Raw genomic sequence first — 17,185 nt, forward strand, 5'->3', positions numbered from 1 at the left:
CTTGGAAAAATTTAGGGATAATACCTATGTATGCAATAAAAAAAATTTAAGTACTTCATACATGATTTTAACTTTATAAATTGCATTAAACAAATGCATCCTCGATTTTCAAAAGTCATTCTAAATTAATTGGTGATTTTTTTTGAACCAAGGAAATTATTCTCAAATTAAATAAATCTACTAAATGCAATTCCATTTTCCCAAGCTCAGGGCTTTTGAGTGTCTTCAACAAACATTTCCCTATAATTTTATTCTAAAGAGTTGTCTTTTCCTAAAAAAAATGTCATCGACTTATTCAGTTATCGCCTGATACCGCCTGATCTTCCAGTGTAATCACAAAAATGCCACAGACCAGCTGGCACCGCCAAAAAATGCACTAATGCTCTTAAATGCAATTAATAAACGTCAAGGGTGTAATGCAATTATGTGGCAAGGATTGCATCAGATTTGATGCACTGCACCCACCGCGGCTATCGTCTGCTACTCCATCGAAGTCCCAGGTCTCGTCCGCGTCGAAGTGGGCATCGCCGCCCCGCCCCTCGCCGGGATAGAAGGCGTGGGCCAGCACCTGGCCGGGTCCATCGAATTTATAGCCATCGCCGTGCTGGAGCCTGCGAAGAGGAAACGGAGATCCAGAGTGGATAGCCCGGATTAGTCTGGATTTTCAGAGGAATTACGAGAGCGGCCGGGGAGAAATCATATTCCCAGCTTATCTTAGAACAAGCAGCAGCCACATAAACTCTTTGATTCACACGGGCTCCAGTTGCCCCTGACATGGCCATCGACTTTGCCATCGGTGGCATTTCATCATCGACGTCGTTCCATGGATTTAATACTTGGCTTATTTATCGTTCGCCTGGTTTTAAGTGCAATTTTATGTGCGCTTGTTTATGGCACTAAAGACTCGCTTTTTTATGATCTCCCCTCCTACCAGTGCTCTGCGATGTGGATACATCTTCAATCCCCCTAGACTTTAGAGTACGCACCGTGCAAAGACTATCTGGATGTCGGCCTGGTCGCTGTAGACCTCGCGGAAAGTCAGCTTCGAGTTGTTCTCCCAAACGCTCAGGGCCCGGGCCACCATCTTGCGGACCTTCTCGGCATCGGGCATCGTCCGGTTGACCACGCTGCAAAGGAAGACGGGGAAACATGATATCAGCATGCTAAGATATTCCACTTTGTAAGGGTTCCCTCTTTTGCATAATACGGAAAGCCAGGGAACGTTTCCTCCGCACACACAGGAAGAAATATAAATGTGATCTGCAGATTATACTTATGGATACCTTAAGCATAGTACGTGATTTGAATTTGTATTAAAATCAGAGCTTAATAAATGTGGCAAATCCTTTTCGTTTGTCCTGTCAAACTCAGCTCAAAACAAAGTAAAATAATCTATCTCAATCTTTATATGACATTTTTTTTTATTTAGTTTTAAGGTAAGATGCATATAATATTTAATCAAATGTTTAAGTTCAGAAGCTGAACAAAACTTTTCAAATGGATATTTGTAGTCCTTATACCCTTGACCTTTATAAAACTGCGTTTTTTTTCGGCTTCCTGAAGAATTCGCGTTTGTTTTTTGTATCATTGGGCAGAATATGCCTAAGCAGTCCCTAGAAATAGTTATATCGAAAAATTTTTAACTGCATTTTGGAGGGGTGGCAACTGTCTCCTACGATTTGTAAACCATTACAGTTTTTTCCGTGCACCCATGTAGGCCCTGGGTCTTTGTCTTATCTTGGAATATTTTGCAAACCGCTAATATGGCGGCCAGTGCCAACTTTCGCCCACCCACACACTCCACTTTCACTTTGTCATGCTAAAAGTTTCGCTCACTTAAAGACTTGGGCGGAACGGACTTCGGCGGTTTTCACTTAGTTTAGTATTTTGTAAATTTTGCGCAAAGTTTGGCAAACACACACACACACAGTGTACCTGGGAACTGGGGGTCGAAACCGCAGAGGGGTTGGCTTTTGGGGACAGCTCTGCACCGGCGTCTCTTCCCCACGATTTCAGTCAACAAACTTTGCAGCTCCCCTCGTTCCGGGCAAACTGAGATATCTGTGAGCTGCTGCCGTGTTTCCGCATTTTATGCAAATTAGTTATGTTTCTTTTATGCCGGACCCTTCTGCTGCTGCTGCTGCTGCAAACTAGCGTAGGAAAAATACGGGGCCGAAAGTTGATCCCTTTTTGCGGTCTGGCCAGGACCTTGTTTGCCTGCCTCTCTGCCGTATGCTTTCTCCTTTCCAATTTGCCGGCCATTTTTCCTCGCCTTGCCTTGACTTTTTGCCCAGGATTCTGTAGGTGCGTGTTGTTCCTCAATATGCATTGAGGCATTCAGCCACTTGCAGCCGGAGTGATCGGTCCACTTAAAGGGGACAGCTTTGTTGTCTGTTGTTCCCAACTGCTTCGCTTCCAATTACATTTTTTCGAGCCATTAGGCCGAGGGACAGGCGGATTCCCCAGCCTCCCAAAGAGCCCTTTGATATTGGCCAGAGAACGGGAAGCGCCAAAATGGCTTTGCTAATAAACCAATTCGGTTTGGGCCCTCTTTCAAGGTACGTTTTTCGTCTGCAAGTTAAGGTACATGCTTCAAGCCTTAAACCTTCTGTTAGTTTAACATGTGGATGAGAAATCGGTAGTAACCAAATAATTGTGAAGTAAAGGAGGGAAAACATATCATATAATTATATAATACAATATTCTTTGTCTTTCCTCTTATAAATATTTTGATTCCTAGGAGTTTTATATTAATTCACAGATGTGTTCCATTTAAGATTATTATGTATGTCACCATAGAATCTCACTAGTTTGGTTTTCATACTTATAATAATATGGACTATAGCATTAGCTCCTAGGTGTTAGACAGTAAAAGAAACACCATTTTCTTGAAATAGTACTTCTTATTTGGTCATTGCAATGGAATCCCAGGACTCAGCGCAGTTTAGCTTCTACTCATCTCGCGGCAATTTGCTTACTTAGAGGCACACACATCCTGCGAAAACATCTTTGGGCGCACGTACTGTCAACTGCCGCATGCCACTTGACCTGCCACATGGAGCGAGGACAGGAACAGGACGGGGTCTCTGGACAGGCTAAAACTTAAGCCCGACCCCTGACCCCCGCTCCGACTGCGACTTTTAGTTCGACTCTTGCCGTTGGCCAAACTGAATCACCGTGTCGCAGTTCATTTCCATCGCTCGACAAAAACGTGCTCAATTGCAACGCCATTTGTTTGCTCGGCCGTTGATCTGACGGCCCAAGCCTTTGGATTCGGATACGGAGTGGGTTGGCCTGGCTTGGAGGGGGCTTGGATGGGGTGGTGCGACTGAAGACCGTTTGTCGTTTGCTATTTGCGCAGAGCTTGTTGCTTGCTGCCTGCTGCTTGGCAGGGTAAATTAACTCAAGGGGGCGCCGTCTAATCCCCCGGTTGTTAGGACACTCCTGCTCCCAACTGGCGACCCTTTGTCGTGCTAATTCTGTTGCCGCCGCCTTTGGATTTAAATGCAAACCGCTGCAGTGCATCCGGTCACGTAGCCATTTGCAGTTGCTGCTGCTGCAACAGTAGTCGCCCCCTCCAGTGGCCGCTTGACCTCTGTTTGTCTTTGCCATGTCACTCTGTGTGCCCAGCATTTAAATTATTATGAACCTGACGGGCGGCAGCAGGTGGGCAGGGGTTCCTCGGGGGCTCAGCGGGGAAGGGCTGGAAGGGAAAAGCGGAACGTGCATTCGGCTTTTCCAGCACGGCCCTGCAACACCAACTAGCCGGCTGTCTGGGGAAACGTGTGCTTCGGCCAATTTGTAGCCTTACACGTAAAACAAACTGAACAATTAGCCAAATGGTTGGAGCCCACCTTTTCGGCCGTCGCATACAAAAGGAAATCATTTGGCTGCGTTGCATGCGAGTCCTTTGAGAGGTCCTTGGTGGCCAGCAGTCGAAAGCGGTTCCACCGATCCTTGGGATACAAAGGACTACAATTTATGATCCTGGATTTTGAAGTACCTCAACATTTCTAAATAATTTTAATTCAGTTTCTTTTAAAACTTTATCTTTTTTAAACAGAATTTTTAGAAAACTCTATCAATTTTTATAATATGTGTAAAGCCGCTGAATAAATTCGAAGTAAAACAACTTAATTTCAAACTGTCGTTACCTAGAATCAGTTCTTGTTGACTTGAAATTCATTAAATCAAATGAAATTTTCTAATAAAGGGAATTTCAAAAAAATGCATTTTCATAGCATTGACTTTTTCATATTCTTTTCAAAAAAGATTCGAAAGGGAAATAACGAGGAATTCAAACCTCCAGCGATTTTTATGCCAATCGCAGGACGAACAACTTGATTTCGTCGCTTTACACAGATTGGTAATGCCCGACATTGGCAAATATCAAGTGTGGTAACCAGGACTTAACCCTTCCCAAGCCTTTGATATTTTCGCCGCAAGCAAATCCCTGATATCCCGGCCTCCTTGTTCGCCTCCTGCGACGTCGCCATTACGCCAACCTGTGACAACTGCAGGCAGTGGAGACGCCATACATCAGCAGGCACACACATGCGAATTTTGATTAAAATTGCACCGGCGAGGGATATCCACAGGATAAGGGGTGTCCTGGCAGAGCGCCGACATCGTCTGGCGATGGCGATTGATTGAATTGAGCACATCGGGCCGCGAAATGTTTGTCCGCAGGCTAACAACTAAATCACCGTCGGCAGTCGAGGAGGCTTTTGCATGAAGTCGGCTTTTGCAACTAAGTCATGGCCAAAATACCTAGAGAAGCTGCCCCCCAATGCCGTAATGGAAAAGTCCGCAGGCCCAGACGACTGCGGGCATTGAATTCAGCAATTTCTCCTCAATCGCATAGATTTTTCTTGCGCGCAGAGACAATTTCGTGCACATTTTACTTGAGTTTTCCTGCCATCAACTTCCGCCAAAAAGTTTTTCCAGCATTCTATACACTTTTTTTTGTGGTTTTTTTTTTAGATTTTCGCTTTGTTGTCAGACAGCTATCGAAAAAGTTTACCCATGTTTGTGCTACGGCTGCTGCAGCTAGCAAAATGAGTTTATTTTTTGCTTAATTTCGCACAAATTAAAACGCTTGGAAAATAAGAAATCTTCCTTTTTCGGCAATTCCTCCTTGTCGTCGCGCGAAAACTTTGCTGCTGCTGCTCCTGCTTAAAATTTCAAATGTTCCGTGGATACATTCTGAGTCAATTACATAACTCTTGTTGCTCAGCTGGACGCATTTCGACACGAGAGTGAAAAGTGCCGGGGGGCTGAATATTCCCAGAAGTGCAAAGTGGCAGGAACATGTCTCATAAGTGTCGAGCTCAAGTCGGTTTTAAGGCAGGATATTGGGGCAAAAGAGCTGCTTGAATTTAAAACGAGGGAACAGTCTCTAAAAGCAACTCAAAACTCCGAGGGGCTGTATCATTTTACTTTTGTGCACCTGTGCGGGGTCGAAAATCTGAACTCCGCCCCATGGACAAACATAATTATGCTTAACCGCCTGCTCAACATTAAAAATTTAAGCCTTTGTTATGCGATGTGTGTGCGTGGGTTTGTGGGCCAAAAAGGGCTTTGACATCGGGCAGGGGGAGTGGGGTTGGAAAACTCAATAAAATAGCTTGAAAGCAGGACAACCACACGGCTGAGTCTTGAAATAATGGCCCGGACAGACTGTCCAACTGGGTTTTTCGTGGCTTTCCCTGGATTTTCCACAGCAAACCACACGCCGCGAGGGAAACGAATGACTTTGCATCTTGTGTTGTCATAACAAATTTAATTAATAAATAATCGCAATTTAGCCACAAGAGTAATAACGAAAAAAGAAGTACGATCTGGTGGTGAACGGGAATTTGCCATTAGCCGGAGCTCCTAGAAATTGAACGGGGCTCTGTATACGGATATCCCAGGCACTTCCCGGTGACAAGTCTCAAGTGCTTAAAATTGCAAATGTTATTTTCTCATAGAGAGCACACAACCAGACAGGCGACCGACACATGCGGGATGCCAGAGGCCCCAAAAGGTAAATATTTGCCACAAGAAGCTGCCCGGCATACTTCGGCATACATATCATGCCATCATGCCAACCGTTTGCCCCCGGGGAGGATGCCCCAGACTTCCGGAGCTGGCGATATCAAATGGCATTCCATCCCCTGCGAGTGCCGTATGCACTTATAAATTTATTGCCCAAAATGATTCTTGCCATTAAGCATTATTAAATTGACATGCTGCTGAATTTGGCCCGCGGCCTGCAAACATATCTTGATTGCTTGCTTATTTTACGAATTAGTATAAAGCCCGAGTCGTTTGCTTTTACTTAAAATGGTAGTAATTTGTTTTAAATAAATTTAAAAAAACATTCCGCAATTACCAAGTGCTGAATTTCTAGTTCCGCCTTAATTATAAATTTTATATTTTTGTAGATTTTGTAAAAAAAATATTTCCACACTATTATTATTATAAGTTGGAAAGTTGGAAATATTATTTATAAATATTATATAGATTTTGTCTCTGTCTCTTTAATCTCTCTGTCTTTTTAATATATTTTTAACATGTCAGTTAGTTTCGTGGATACTCTGTCCTGCTATCGCTCACTCAAGGAGGTTGTGATGGATACCATATCGAAATAACATCACACCCAGGTTGAGTGAGTCAAAGCAAGACAAAAGGCTGCTAACTTTGCATCGGTTTCACTTTTTGTCTAGACAAGCAACTTTTGGCACTTCATTTGGCAACTTTTCCGGGGCTTAGGTAACAATAACACCAACACTCGGCCCCAGGCCCATCCCAGCAGCAACCGTTTCGATCTGAAGTGGAAGGACTAAGTCGGCTTCCTGGGCACTGAACACCGAAGACCTTAAAAAAGGGCCCGAAAAGGGACCACTTTACGCATGACTTTTGGCAAACAAATTGCATGTTTTATACATTTTTTGATTTGTACGTCCGAGTGCGGAAGATTCGTGCCCGAAAACCGGACCCGGACTTGAGCCCTAATTGAGTGGCAGTCGCATGTTTTATTTATGAACGGAGCAGGGTGCAAAAAACACATAAAACGAAACAAACGAGGGAGCTGACTTGACGTGGAACAACTGCTTAAATTAAGAATCCGCACTAATTTGACACTTGATTGAATTGAAATTTTTAAACGCTCCGCCACCGGAAAAGGAAAATCTGCAGAGCCCGGGCGATTTGCAAGTGCCAACAATGGAGCACAATGAAGAAATGTGAATGCGTGTGGGTATAGTGGATCCTTGGACAGCATGCACAATAAGTATACGCAATAAATCATAAAATAAATCGCTTACATTCATCGCCGTCAGGACACAATGCTCCATTCAGTGTTCCGCTTTTTCCTGCAACTGCCAGGATACGTCTAACAAGCTGTCACAAAAACCCATGCCATATAGATGGCATGGAGCCGGGAACGAAATGGACGGGGGGCTGGGAAATCTATACAAAACCATTTGACAAGCCAAGGCGCACCACATCGTGGCAAAGTAAGCAGTCAAGCCGGGGCGCCAAATGATGCGCAACGTTATCTAAACTTCGACAAATGCGGATGGGGATGGGGATGTGGTCTGGGTTTTCCAGGGGAGGGCCAGGAAAGGTGGGCAACCCCCATCAGGTAAAGGGATCGAAGCGCTGTCGCACGCTTTTCAATCAAATTCAAATTTACTCAGCGCACACAGACGACACAAATTCAACTGTGAAAATTTAACACATTACCGAGCGGAGGAGAGTGTAGCACACAAATTGGGGCCACATGGGGAAGGAGTATGCTGGCATCCTGCGGATATGCGGTGGTTTGGCTGCCAAGGAGCCAGGGCCAGAGCCGGAGCCAGGAAAGGCACAAAGTGAACTGCGGTTAATGCATATTTAATATGCAATCTGTGTGTCAGACAGTGGCAAATGTTTAAATGAATTTGCATAACTTCGGGCCATCAATATATGCAATTAAAATGTCTCGAGCGCCTTAATAAGTTTGAAAATTAAAGTTCAATGTGGAAAATGTCTTACAAGCCTCATGAGCACAATAATTAAAAGTAAAGTACTCTGTCACTTGAATTTAAGACTTTTCGCATGTCCAACTCAGTGGTTTGTCTGCCAAAAATATGATTTAATAAATAATGTACATGAAAATGGCTTCTTAATCGGTACTTTAAAAGCAATTGTAAAATCACAAAGAAACCTTCATGTATGAAGTGCAATAAATAATAAATTACAAGTTTATTTATTCCTGACGCAAATGCTCTACAATTTGTATGAATATAATTGGTACTACATAATGACAGAAAAAAGTAAAAAATGCACTACCAAACTGTTTACTCAGGGAGTTGCTTTTCACAAATTCACTTTTAAAAGTAATTAGTGATTATAAATAGCAAGTCAAAAGAATTTCGTAAAATATTTTAATTTTAAACAATTTTAATAGTAATTTGTTTGTGTGGCCAAGCTGCAACAGTTTTTACTACAAATATTTGCCACAACTCATTAGAAAGTTTGTGATATTTCATTATTACTGCAACTTTGCTTCCGATGGAGTAAGCAAAAAATGAAACCCAGTCGCTGCAAACTCTCAACAAGTGAGCCACTTAATTACGTTATTACAGCGCGTCCCAAAAGGGCCAGAAATATCAGGCACATATCATGTGTCCCATAACTTTGGTCGTTCGTAACCCCCCCCGGAAAAACTTTTGACCGAAAACTGTTGCTAAATATTTAAACTCTGTGAGCCACAGGGACAGGGCCAAAAGCTGATTCCATCAGTTGGTCAGCAGCAGGACGACCTGGTTGCCTTTTGGACATTTTTAAGCGCGCTTTTGTCGGCTTTGCTGTGCTTTGCCTCTGCTTTTGGACCCAAAAAGCAACTTTTCGACGGTATTTACACTGGCGACTGTCGACTCATTGGGCGCTTACTGCTTTGCGGTGTTTAATCTACTTTGCTTATGCTGCAGCTTTCCCATCCGTTTGCCATTGGCTCTTCCGTGGCATTCTGCCCCGTCACCCGAAAACGGCAAACCGAAACCTGAAATCCTGAAAACCCGACCCTTGACCCCCAACCCGCAAGCAGCGAACTCCAGGCCATCATCATCCGCCAGCATCTGTGTTGTACATGTGTGTTTATCCCGATTTTGTGCGCCCCTCTTTGTGTGTTTTGTTGGCTGTGTAAAAAACAGCTTAAGCTGCGTTTCACTGACTTTGAATTTTTTATGCGCTAAGTCGACCCCGGCAAGCGGTCTCCTCCGGTTCACAGGCGGGCTAAGCTGCTTTCCGCGCTGCTTTCCTGCTTTTCTGGTTAACTGCATGCCTCGAACCCAGGTCCTCGGTTTGCCCCGAAAAGCACAGTCAAAAAAATCTGTCAATTCGGAAGTAAGCTAAGGAATTTGGTTTAAAACCGGATTAAGGTGCTTATAAATGGTATGTTTAAATTTAATAGAATGTTTTTTCTTTATCTATTTATAAGCTCTACAAATCTAAAAAAAAGAATAGAAAAAGTTGTCAGTTATCTCTTTGAAGAAGTAGGTTCAAATGGTTAATTAAATAATACAATTTTATTTCTATGCAATCTTTTAGTTTTCCGTAATTTACTTTTAAAGTTTATAAAAGGTACAATTAAAAAAAAAATATTTTTTACCGATAACTTTTTTTGTTTTTTAACTTCTAATAGTTAAAATATTTTTTCCCATAAAATACAACGTTCAGTTGCCTTAAAAAAATTGTAAAAAAATATATGTATGTATTATACACATATAACGGCAGAAAATACAACTAAACATTTTCAGTGTAGCCACTGCTCAACTTGTACCGCCTTGTTTGTTTGGGATGGAGTTTGCTCAAATTGAATTGCACATTTGAGCGCATTCACCTAAATGCAAATCGGATAATGGAGATGGAGGATACCTTTCCTGCCGGGGCGTCGACTCTGCACTAAATTGTTTGGCATTAGGAGTGCCTGCCCCTCCGTATCCGCCTCCCTTGCCCCGCCGGGAACGAATTCGCACCCTGGGCTATCATAACAACTCCAGATGCAGTTGGCCATAACGCTTGGCATTATCGAAGCGCTTTGCATGGCACTCGCTGCAGAAGAAGTCAATTCTCCACTCGGGCGCCAAGGTTTAGTCAAAGTCATGGCTTCGGCAGGGCGAATACATATATATGCCGGGTGGCAGAGGACAGATAAAGACATATTGTAAACATTAAACAGCTATCAGCCGGATACGCTCGACTTTATTGATTTCAGCTACCCGCTTTTCCACTTTTCCACTTTTACCATTGTGCTATTTTTGGGGGAGTGTCGTAGGTGTCAGCCGAAGTACGTACTTTGATTTTACAACCCGTCGGGCAAAGGCAAAGGCAGAGGCAAAGGCAAAGCCAAAGTGTCTCGCAACGCAAACTCACCTGCAAAGAAACCATAGAAAGAAATTGAAATTTTAGTCAATTGTATATAGCGAAAACACTCCCTGCTTATATACCCCCGCCATCGCTACGTATACACATATTTATGTTTATTTTGCTGACAACCTAAGCTCGCGAAAACTGGTTGCCGGGGCCAACCGAGAACTACGGATTGAGCACCAAGGATTGCGAGCGAAGGATTGAGGCGTGGGTGCTCACATATCGATTACCGGGTGACGTCGGCGGGGCCAAAAAACAAAACAATTTGTCAAACAAATGTGCCAAAAGTTGATGCCAGCCAATGGGTAACTTATGGCGAACAAACAAACAGGGCAAGGCAAACAGAAGCAGCAGGGAGGCACAGGGTGGGGCAGGGCGTCGTGGGCAAACAAGGAGTACAGTCGAGTATCGAGAATCCTTAATGCAATGACGCAAGGACTTACGTCAGCCAGTCGAAGGAGCGATAATATTACACACCTAACAGGTTGAGGAAAATATGGACTCGGTATGGCTAATAATGTTATGGAGCTGCTGTAGAAAAAACAATCTTAGGCCGTGAAGAAATCTGAAGAGTACATATTAAGATCTTTAGACATAACCTCAAAACTTGCGAGCCTTTTAATGATTTGAGGTTATGTTTGAGCTGTCTTTCTTATTAAACTAGATATAAATATTTTGTAAAACTTATAAAGTTTAAAGAAAGATAAGCAAATTCGGCTTACAACATATCTGGCTAATTTTTTCTGGCTAATATTTTACAACAATATTTTTCCCCAACTTAAACAGAACACTTACCAAAGTCAATCCCTAAGTTCTAAACGCCCAGACCCATACGAAGCCCGTCAAAATATTACCCACACTTGGCATAGTTGGCCACATAAAACTATGGGCAATTCAAAGGGGGCCACAAAAACATTGTTCGATGAGTAATATGCGGTTAATAGCAATGGCGGAGCAGTTGGCCAAGGGACTCGACTGGACTGTTCGCCATCCATATGCTACATCCATAAAATCGAAGTGTCTCGATGTTGGGGAGACCATCAACTTAATGATGCATAATGATATGGGACGCGAGACGCGGCCCATTACCCACACGCAGGGAGCAGGGCTCCGAGCCAGGGGGATTCTGCCATTATGCCACATAAGCCCCACCCGTCTGTAAATACCACCCACTGCTAACCACTTTGACGTTTCTGCTTAGCCAAATGGCCAGTGTCATCGCCGCACAGTTTGCCGACTTGTCAATTATTTATTTTTATTGGCATCATTATGATTTCTGGCTGCGATAATAACGATGGAAATGGAGCCGGCTGAGGTCCTGCTGAGGCGACTTTGTTTATTTTAATTTCATTCAATCCAAATATTTAAGCAGCTGCAGGAAGCGGAGAAAATGGATAAGGATAAGCAAGTGTCAATCGGTGCCGTATGGTTGTGGCTCTTGAGCTCCAGGATCTTTTGGAACGAGTACTTTCTCGTAACATTTAATTATCTAAGCTTTTTCATTAGGTCATTCCTTTGAAAACAAAGGTACCTAAAGTAATTCTAAATGTTTTGTCATTAGAAACCGATTAGTGTAGTTCCCCTTCTAGATTTGCAAATATAATAATCCTACAACTAAAAGACTACGCTCAGCCTAAGCGAATAGTTCTGTCGAATGGGTTTTGCCAAGCCATTAGCGAGAATTTCCCTGTTATTACCATACTAGCCCATGAGTTGAGTGGCTTCTGCAGTGAATTTTCCGAGGGCGGGTTGCGTGTAATGCCTTTTGTAGACCCACTTGGCTGCATGTGTGGGTCTGCGAGCTTGTCATGTACACACTTAATGCTGAAAGAGTGTCACTAACAATATCAAACTCTGTTTGTCCGCCGCCCCCTGAACGGCCCCCCTTTCAGCGTATTTGTTTAGTGCAGGTGACATTTAAATTAAGCTGCTGCCGTTTCCCAATCCCCAATCCCCAGTTCCCCGAACCCACCCGTCTCCCTTTAGCCATCGCTGAAAGTCCTTTCGTGTACACACAGATACTGTCATACGAATTCGGATCCGGGTATTCAGGAGAGACTGAGTGCAGACGGCGCTCGTTAAACTCAATAAACGTTTGCACTTTTTATTTATGTTCCCCTGCAATTGTTCGTCGCTTGATTAAATTTCTTTGTTGTTTCTATTGGCGAGTGTGTTGTGGCTGGGTGGCTGGGTGTGTGTGTGTGTGTGTATTGGCCCGTCCCTCTGACAATTAAACTAGCCAATTAAACTTTAGCCCCTGAACCCCAGGAACATCAGTGCGATGGCCACTGTCTGTTTGCGCTAGCCCGACTCCCCAACTCCCTACAAGCGATCCTGCTGCCCCACTGGATCCTGTATCCTGCAGCCTGGATCCTTCTGGCTTGGCTCCCCAGCCAAGTGTTAATACACAAATACCCAAATGTGTAGTTAACACGAGTTGCTCCTGCCCCGCCTGCTCCTTCTGGCCGTCGTTATCCTTCAGCTGTTTGGGTTTTCGGTTCGTTTGCCTTGCAGTTGGTGGAGGTGAAGTAAAAACAAGAGAAAAACTAAACCAAAGCCGGGGGGAGAAAATAACTGCTGGGTGAAATCCAATCCCTAAGAAAGTGGATGGAATTTGTCCCGAAACAGGATAACAAAAAATGATATAAGGCAGGATGAGCGGTATTTAGCAAGGAAACTCATGCCTCATTGTTTAAAATCCTCTAAAAAAAAAACAGTGGAATTGTTATGAATTTTTTAAAGTGTCATTAAATATTTTTGAAATATTTCATTTTAATTAAAACCTTCTTATTTCCAATTTGCTTGCACTTATTTCCAACTTGTTTCCCGTGTTTCTCTTTCAATTTTCTATTTGCCAATTTATTCACAGGGGGATTGCCTGGTATTTCCATGTTTACTTAGCATTTTTATTTCTGGTGTTGATTTTTCTATTTTCCTCAGCACGAAGTTTTGGCAAAAGTTTTGTCGCTCAAACTTGAATGGCTTTGAGTGCAGTAGTTTTTTTATTAGCGCAAGTCAAAGCTCAGTCTTAGCCTTCTGGCGAAGTAAGCGAACTCAAATTAATTCCAATCTCATTGTGAATTATACATGAATTCCCGTGGAGCAGAACATCCCTGCACATTGTGTGATGAATGCTTGTTAAACTGAAACTGATGCATTAATATTCCCACATTTATTAGCTATTGCGGACTGAAAGACTTACGGCTTATCGCTCACCTGCCACTCAATTCAATTCAATTCATTTCAATTTAATTCAATTCGATTCGATACTAAGAATGCCAATTTCCATTCTTTCTTCGTCACTTCCGTTATATAAATCAGAACAAAGTGAAATTATCCTTTGAATGGCAAACAAATTGGCCAGCATATTACGTATACGTCGCATGTTGCGAGGTTGCCACTGCTTCGAAATGGGCACACAAATCCATTGATTATTTATTTATTACGGGCGAAAGGTGTACAGAGCGCCGTTTGACAGATTCAATTGTATATGGTTTATATGTACAAGCCGAATGAATATGTAGCCACTGCGTGCAGGTGTTTGTGAGCTATTTCCGTTTTATATTGAGTCGAAAATGTCAAATGCATAACGAGAGAAATTCACAATTTTGATGTAATTGACAGCTAAAGGATGGCTGGGTGGTTGGGCTCGGAGGTTGAAGGGTTCCTGGGTTGGGGTTTCGGGTGGCCATGTGGTCATATCATAAAACGTCAAACTTGTTTGCCATACCAGTGGCTCGTGTGCTGGCAGCGGCAACATTTGGACAAAATGCCTTCTTATTTGACAGGCCATTTGGCAGTGACACGACGTTACAGCGAGCAGCTGCGACCACAGGCGGCGCCACAATTATAGTCGCAGTCCTCGCCTGATTTATTATGCAAAGCGCTTTAATTAGAGTTCGGCCAGAACTCCACACTGCAGCCATCTGGCCACAAACATCGTACATACAATGAACTGCTCTAAATAGTAATGTAGCCAGTGGGACACTGAGAAATACGCATCAAGTACTAGAAAATATTGATTTACAGAGAGTCTATAGATAGTATAGAGTTGTATAATGGATCGATTACTATAGATTAGTTCCAAAACAAATGTGTAAATATACAAAGTTGTGATTTTTAATCAAAACCCATCTGAGAATATTACGATTTTTTAGGAAGTAATTACCATGACCTTATCAACCACAAAAAGTTTTATATACCATGTACATTTAAACACTTTACAACTACTTTATTTAAAAAATATATTGAAAAAATAAAATACTGGTGGTTTAGAATCTTTTTAAAATGTCATTTTAGGTATGTAAAAGTATGCAGTGAATAAAGGATAGTCATCATTCTTTGTGAATATGTTGTATTTTCAAGTATAAAATATCATTGCATACTTTCAAACATAAAAATAATTTATATTGGAGATTTGAAAACCCTAGTAATTTCTTTTTTTTTATTTTTTCCAGTGCATACTACGTATATGAAAAGGTACGTACACACATAATAATTAAACAATGAACCGCAAAACAATTAGCAGACTGGCCAGGACATGCAGGAGCCAAGCCGCAGCTGGCAAGGATCCTTCGGCTGGGAAAGTACGGAATCACGCCGAGGTTTTTCAATCGGGTGCCGAGGAGCTATAGCCATAGGTATATCCATATATATATAGTAAATACCCGTAGCTCCGAGCGCTGTCGCATATGCAAAAATCAAGCTGACATCTGCTTAAGTGGCCCGGGGTTTTGGGCCATGGCAGTGCACCTGTCCTCTAGCAGATGCTGATGCTCCTGTGCCACCCGGTAATGGGGTGGCTGTGGGTGAGTCCTGTCTGCCAGGTTGATTGGACATGAAATTGATAGCTCACCCACATGTGCATATACGAGTGTGTGTGTGCGGTTTGCATGTGTCCGTGCTTAAGCAAGTTAATTGAATTTTGCACTCAAGTCGCCAACGCTCGTGTTGCAAGTGCCACCAGTCGCTGCTGGGGTGTTGCATTTGCACCTGCAACTCGTGCTCGTGTGGGCGGTGCCATATTCAAACATTGACAAGACATTTCTGAAGTTTTAAGTGCATTAGCTGTCAGGCTGCGTAAACAGCAGCAGCTACTTTGCATTTGTGGCTGTAAGCCCCGAAAAGTAGGCCATTTATCCAAGGGGCAGGTTACCAAGTATAGGGGAGCACTTTCCAAAATCCTTTTCAGGCGAACTTTTGACTTGTAAACTTTTTGACTTTATTAAAAATTACTTTTTTAATGAATTTATTGAATTTAGTGAAAAAATTCCTTTCAACAGCTTACCATACAAACGAAAAATGCATTTAATCACTAATTGCTATATGACACTTGAAAGCTTTCTTAAAGTGCCAACTTGGAGTAAAAATGGTCTGTTTATGAATTGTCATAGGGCCTTAACTCATGTTAAAATAAATCAATCCTTAAAGATTTGTGAATAGCAAAAGGAAAACCTGCCATTCTTTTCCAATTCATTACAAACATTACTCCAATACAATTTTATTTTCAGCCTCAAGGTACTGCAGCAGCTGCTAATCAATTTTATTTTTATGTAAACAGTTATAACTGAATTGCCCAGCAGTTTGCATTGCAATTTAAACAGAACACGAAATGGAAGTTATGCATTCTAAGGGATCGAAACGGAATATTTATTGAGGGCCAACCCACAAGGAAGGAGCTGAAAATTAATTTTCACCAGAGCGGGGCTTTCAGCGCCCCCAACTCCTGGCGCCCGAGAAATACAAGAAACATTTTTCGAGTGCCGAAGAAGTGCAACTGTGAGCAAATAAAAACGGGGACCAAGAAAGCGAAAAAGAGAAGTACCGACTGCCATTCCATTGCATAGATAAGCACATGCTATAAGTTTTGTGTATAACTGGCGGGAGAACAAAACCCAGAACAGAACAGGACCACTGTGCTATTACCATCCGCGCATCCATAAATACGGCACCCCGTTTTCCTCGCGCGATGAAAATGTGCGCCAACTAAAGCAATTTACAGTTCTTAAAACAGCCAAAGCGGCGAGGCATGCAACTGAAACTGAAGCTGAACCGAAACTGACCTGCTACCAGCAAGCGGGAAAGGGAACGGAAAGAGAATGGATCCCAAAAAGGGGCAGGGAGACAGGAGCCGGAGCAGCGGCAGGACCTCCGAAAAGGAGCCCTAGCCAAAGCGAGCAAGTGGGAAAAATTCAAATTATCTGTAAGCGGCAAAACGGGCGAAAATGCAGCGAAACAATGCTAGGCACTGTGAAAAAAAGTTTAAGAAAGATTACATAATTGTATCTAACATTATAAACTCCGTCAATCGCCAGGATAATCGGAAAAATTCTTTATAGCATACTTTTAGACTAATAAAGGTTTGGTATTCATTATTATATGATGATTTCAATTTTTTAAAAAAGACGATTTCAACTTAACTGCCCACCGTAATCGTCTAGCCCGGAGATTACAGGGGGCTATCCCAATTCGCAGGCTCAAAAGAAGACATTTTGGGCTGCTCCTAAGAGACTAATATGAATATATTATTTACTTGAAACTAGTCGTAATTTGATCTACTCCTATATACCAAGTTGAAAACTAATTATAATTTATAATTAAGAGATTATTTACTTAAGAAAACATTTAGGTTAAAGGCTTTAATTAGATCTGTTCCTGGATTATATTAAATAAAGATGTTAAAAAAAAAAAAAAAAAAAAAAAAAAAAAAAAACGATTTCAACTGTCAACTTTTATTTTTTTTTAACTGCCCACCGTAATCGTCTAGCCCGGAGATTACAGGGGG

General features: G+C 42.4%; 1 protein-coding gene and 1 long non-coding RNA gene across 3 annotated transcripts in view; both read right to left on the reverse strand.

Moving 5' to 3' along the window:
- Window positions 1-17,185, reverse strand: part of LOC108036517 (matrix metalloproteinase-2) — a 78,906-nt gene that overhangs the window by 2,867 nt on the left and 58,854 nt on the right. For both annotated transcript variants that reach the window (XM_017112723.3, XM_017112724.3), the window contains 2 exons: window positions 987-1,127; window positions 466-611 (listed from right to left, as the gene is read on the reverse strand). In XM_017112723.3, coding sequence (XP_016968212.1) covers window positions 466-611; window positions 987-1,127 — 287 coding nt within the window. The remainder of the gene's footprint in view (window positions 1-465; window positions 612-986; window positions 1,128-17,185) is intronic.
- On the reverse strand, window positions 13,154-14,050 carry LOC127010981 (uncharacterized). Its single transcript, XR_007763957.1, has 2 exons — window positions 13,604-14,050; window positions 13,154-13,544 (listed from the first exon to the last, which is right to left on the reverse strand). It is a non-coding gene; the product is annotated as an uncharacterized LOC127010981 (long non-coding RNA).

Source organism: Drosophila biarmipes, chromosome 2R (genome assembly GCF_025231255.1).
Source record: "Drosophila biarmipes strain raj3 chromosome 2R, RU_DBia_V1.1, whole genome shotgun sequence".
Taxonomy (NCBI): domain Eukaryota; kingdom Metazoa; phylum Arthropoda; class Insecta; order Diptera; family Drosophilidae; genus Drosophila; species Drosophila biarmipes.